Source organism: Cynoglossus semilaevis, chromosome 14 (assembly GCF_000523025.1).
Source record: "Cynoglossus semilaevis isolate Cse_v1.0 chromosome 14, Cse_v1.0, whole genome shotgun sequence".
In the NCBI taxonomy this organism is placed as follows: domain Eukaryota; kingdom Metazoa; phylum Chordata; class Actinopteri; order Pleuronectiformes; family Cynoglossidae; genus Cynoglossus; species Cynoglossus semilaevis.
The window spans coordinates 26,840,141-26,843,188 of NC_024320.1; the positions used below are offsets into that span (position 1 = coordinate 26,840,141).

The window sequence follows — 3,048 nt, forward strand, 5'->3', positions numbered from 1 at the left end:
AGGAGATGCAGAGAACAGGGACAGATGGAAATCAATCATTTGCTGGAGCAACTCCTGAAAAAAGTTGAAAAAACATTTTTCAAAAAGAAATTTTTCAAAAACATTTTTTTCAAAAAAGAAATTTTCAAAAAAATTTTTTCAAAAAAAATTTTTTCCAAATTTTTTTTGAAACAAAACTTTTCAAAAAAAAATTTTTCAAAAAAATTTTTTCTAAGTTTTTTCAAAATGTTTTAAAAAAAAATTCAAAAAAAAAAACAACTCCTGAAAAAAGTTGAAAAAAAATTTTTCAAAAAGAAATTTTTCAAAAACAATTTTTTCAAAAAAGAAATTTTCAAAAAACAATTTCGAAAAAAATTTTTTTCAAAAAACAATTTTTCAAAAAAAAATTTCGAAAAAAAAAATTGTTTTCATTTTCCCTAATAAAGTCAATGGTGAAGAAAACGTAGCTGATGAGATCAGAAATTCACAGTCACTGAAATGAAATGAACCTTAACAAATGCTGGAGTGAAGAGTTTTCAGACCGCACATTTTCCAGGCTGACTTTGGTGATGTCATCGACACCTTATACTAAAACCAATCTTCTTCAGATTAGCTGAACTCTCTCTAACTCTAACTCTGACTGGAGATCATGATCATCAAACAGCGTTGGTCCTTCAACCAACGCTGTCTTAACTGAGCTACGAGTCCCAGAAACCCGTTCTAAAGTTGTTGGTTTTAACATCGGTAAAACTTACAAGTGAAAGGTCTCGTTGAATTTAGGAGACCAGCTGTTGTTCTTGGACTTGGTCTGGAATCTACGCTTCTTGTCGCTGAGCTGAGGCCCGATCATGGTGATCTCCACGAAGGGTCTGAACATCCCAGACGTCTGCCACTTCAAGTCACTGGCTCCCATGACTGTAGGGGTGAGCGGTGAGAGCGGGAGCAGGAGGGGGAGGCAGAGGAGGAGTCAGAGGAGGAACATGAAACATCACGGACGGAGGCTCATTACTGTGAACCGTCAAACTGACCTTTGACCGTGACCTTTCTCTCTTTGTTCCCAGGAGGAGTGAACATCTCCAACTGAACGCACACCTCCCCGATCTGCTTCTCCAATCCTGAACCTATGGTTCGTTCGCACACATCAAAACGTCAGGTCGCGTTTCAGCAACAACAAAAGTGATAAAAAAAACATTTACGAAAGATAGGGAGGAGAGGGGGAGGAGGAGAGGGGGAGTGAGGGGTGACTGAGCCACAAGGGTGAAACATGTGGTGATTATAGCGACACCTACCCCTGCTGGGCTGTATTTTCTCACTGGGTGTTAACCTTATACCCTTCCCATCATGCACTGGTGCAAAGGCCACGTGGATGAAGAGAGAAGAAGACAGCAGCAACGTGAACATCAGTTCAACAAAACTAAATAAAAAATGACTGTGTGTCTGTTAGCGCCCTCATGTGGTCAACACAGGATATTTCAAACCAGCACCTTGTGTGTGTTGAGTTGTGACAAAGGTCTTGATGAGTGTGTCGGTGGTCTGAGTGTAGAGGGACAGAGCGTGACGGAGGGACGACAGCTCGGGACTTTTCTCCAGGAACGCCTTCTTCAGACCGTTTCCTCCAGCGTGGAAATATTGCTGCGAAAAACAAAACATGTCACATGACTCAGCAGCTGAGTGGAAATAAAATCTGAATGATTAAATTCAACATTTTCACTTTCAACACATCTGATTTAGGTCTAATATCAGAAAAAAGTCATTTAATAATTAGGTCTGAGACTTCTGTCTTTGTTCAAGGTGATACAAACACTCCAGACCATTAGGTGGCAGTAATTCACCAACATTTTTTTCAACTTTACCGGCATGTCTGTTCATTAATTCAAACAAAATGATTTGTTTTGAAAAACTTTTGTTGTTCAATTCAATTGCACTATTGTGTCATTTACAAAGCCTCTAATCAGTTAGAATAAATTAGTACCCTTGTTCACCACTAGGGATGTAACGATGCATTGTGAATCGGTTAAACATCGATAGAAATTCGGTTAAAATAAAAAATTAATTGTGCATCGTAAGAAGTAGACTGTCAAAAAGTCACTGGTCAGACCATGACACTACACACTCTAGTCCAGTAGGTGGCGCTATTTGCCTAAAAACATTGGTTTTTAGGCGCTAATAAACCCAGATGTCAGGTCCCTACGTAGGCTAAGAGACGTTCAGGTGTCGGAACAGAACGTGGTCTCCACTTCCACCACCAGTGTTCTCCAGTGTTCCTGTAAAGAAGTAGAGTTCCTGTGAAGAAAGGAACTCTTTCTCCACTTCCTGTTGTTGTTGTTGTTGTTGGTTTGTTGTCTCACCTTGATGGTGTCCAGAGCCACGTCCATGACAGCACACTGTCTGGGCGTCAGGCTTTTAGCCTCTCCTGCCATGTGGTCCTGGTCAGAACAGACAGTTAGTCAGTTCCAGTAATCAGTGAATCTGTGTCGGAGCTTTAGTTCCCGGTCGATTTAATACCTTCAGTTTGGACAGTTGACCAAGTTCTTTAGCCGCCGACAGGATCTGTGCTCCCTGAGGACAGAGACAAAGACACATCACCTGACTGAACCACTCTTCAAAGTCAACAAACGGCTCAGGTTTGAAACTCACAAACGTGTCGCTGCCCTTGGGCAGCACGATGCTCTTCTCCAGGCTGCTCATCACGATCCTCCACAGCTCCTTCAGCACTCGTTTGAGCACAGTCTTCTCACAAACTGTAGCAAACAGCGTCAGCCTGTGGGAACGCACACAACGTTAGCGTCCATTAAAACACTTTCATTTCTTATGGCCGACTGTAGGTGTCGTCGTTGTTAAATCATTTATTGGTTAAATTGTTAATTTGTCTCTCCATGTTCCAGGCTAACCTTTAATTACGTGTAACAGTATTTTTGTCCGATGTTCGGTCCTCTCCTTCTCCAGCTAAGCTAGCACCACTTCTGTGCTCAGGCTAATTCTGTCTATTTCCAGATAGACTCTGCTACTGTATCTTATAGCAATACGAAGCTATTCTTGGGTCTTGGACCCTTAGCTTCATTAGCTTAC

General features: G+C 41.2%; 1 protein-coding gene across 1 annotated transcript in view; it reads right to left on the minus strand.

The window, feature by feature from the left end:
• unc13bb (unc-13 homolog Bb (C. elegans)) overlaps positions 1–3,048 on the minus strand; it is a 49,563-nt gene that overhangs the window by 1,723 nt on the left and 44,792 nt on the right. Inside the window, exons 32-38 of the mRNA XM_025062069.1 lie at positions 2,617–2,749; positions 2,485–2,538; positions 2,328–2,405; positions 1,464–1,611; positions 1,269–1,325; positions 1,008–1,100; positions 735–894 (exon numbers count right to left, since the gene is read on the minus strand). Of these exons, the coding sequence (XP_024917837.1) occupies positions 735–894; positions 1,008–1,100; positions 1,269–1,325; positions 1,464–1,611; positions 2,328–2,405; positions 2,485–2,538; positions 2,617–2,749 (723 nt within the window). The remainder of the gene's footprint in view (positions 1–734; positions 895–1,007; positions 1,101–1,268; positions 1,326–1,463; positions 1,612–2,327; positions 2,406–2,484; positions 2,539–2,616; positions 2,750–3,048) is intronic.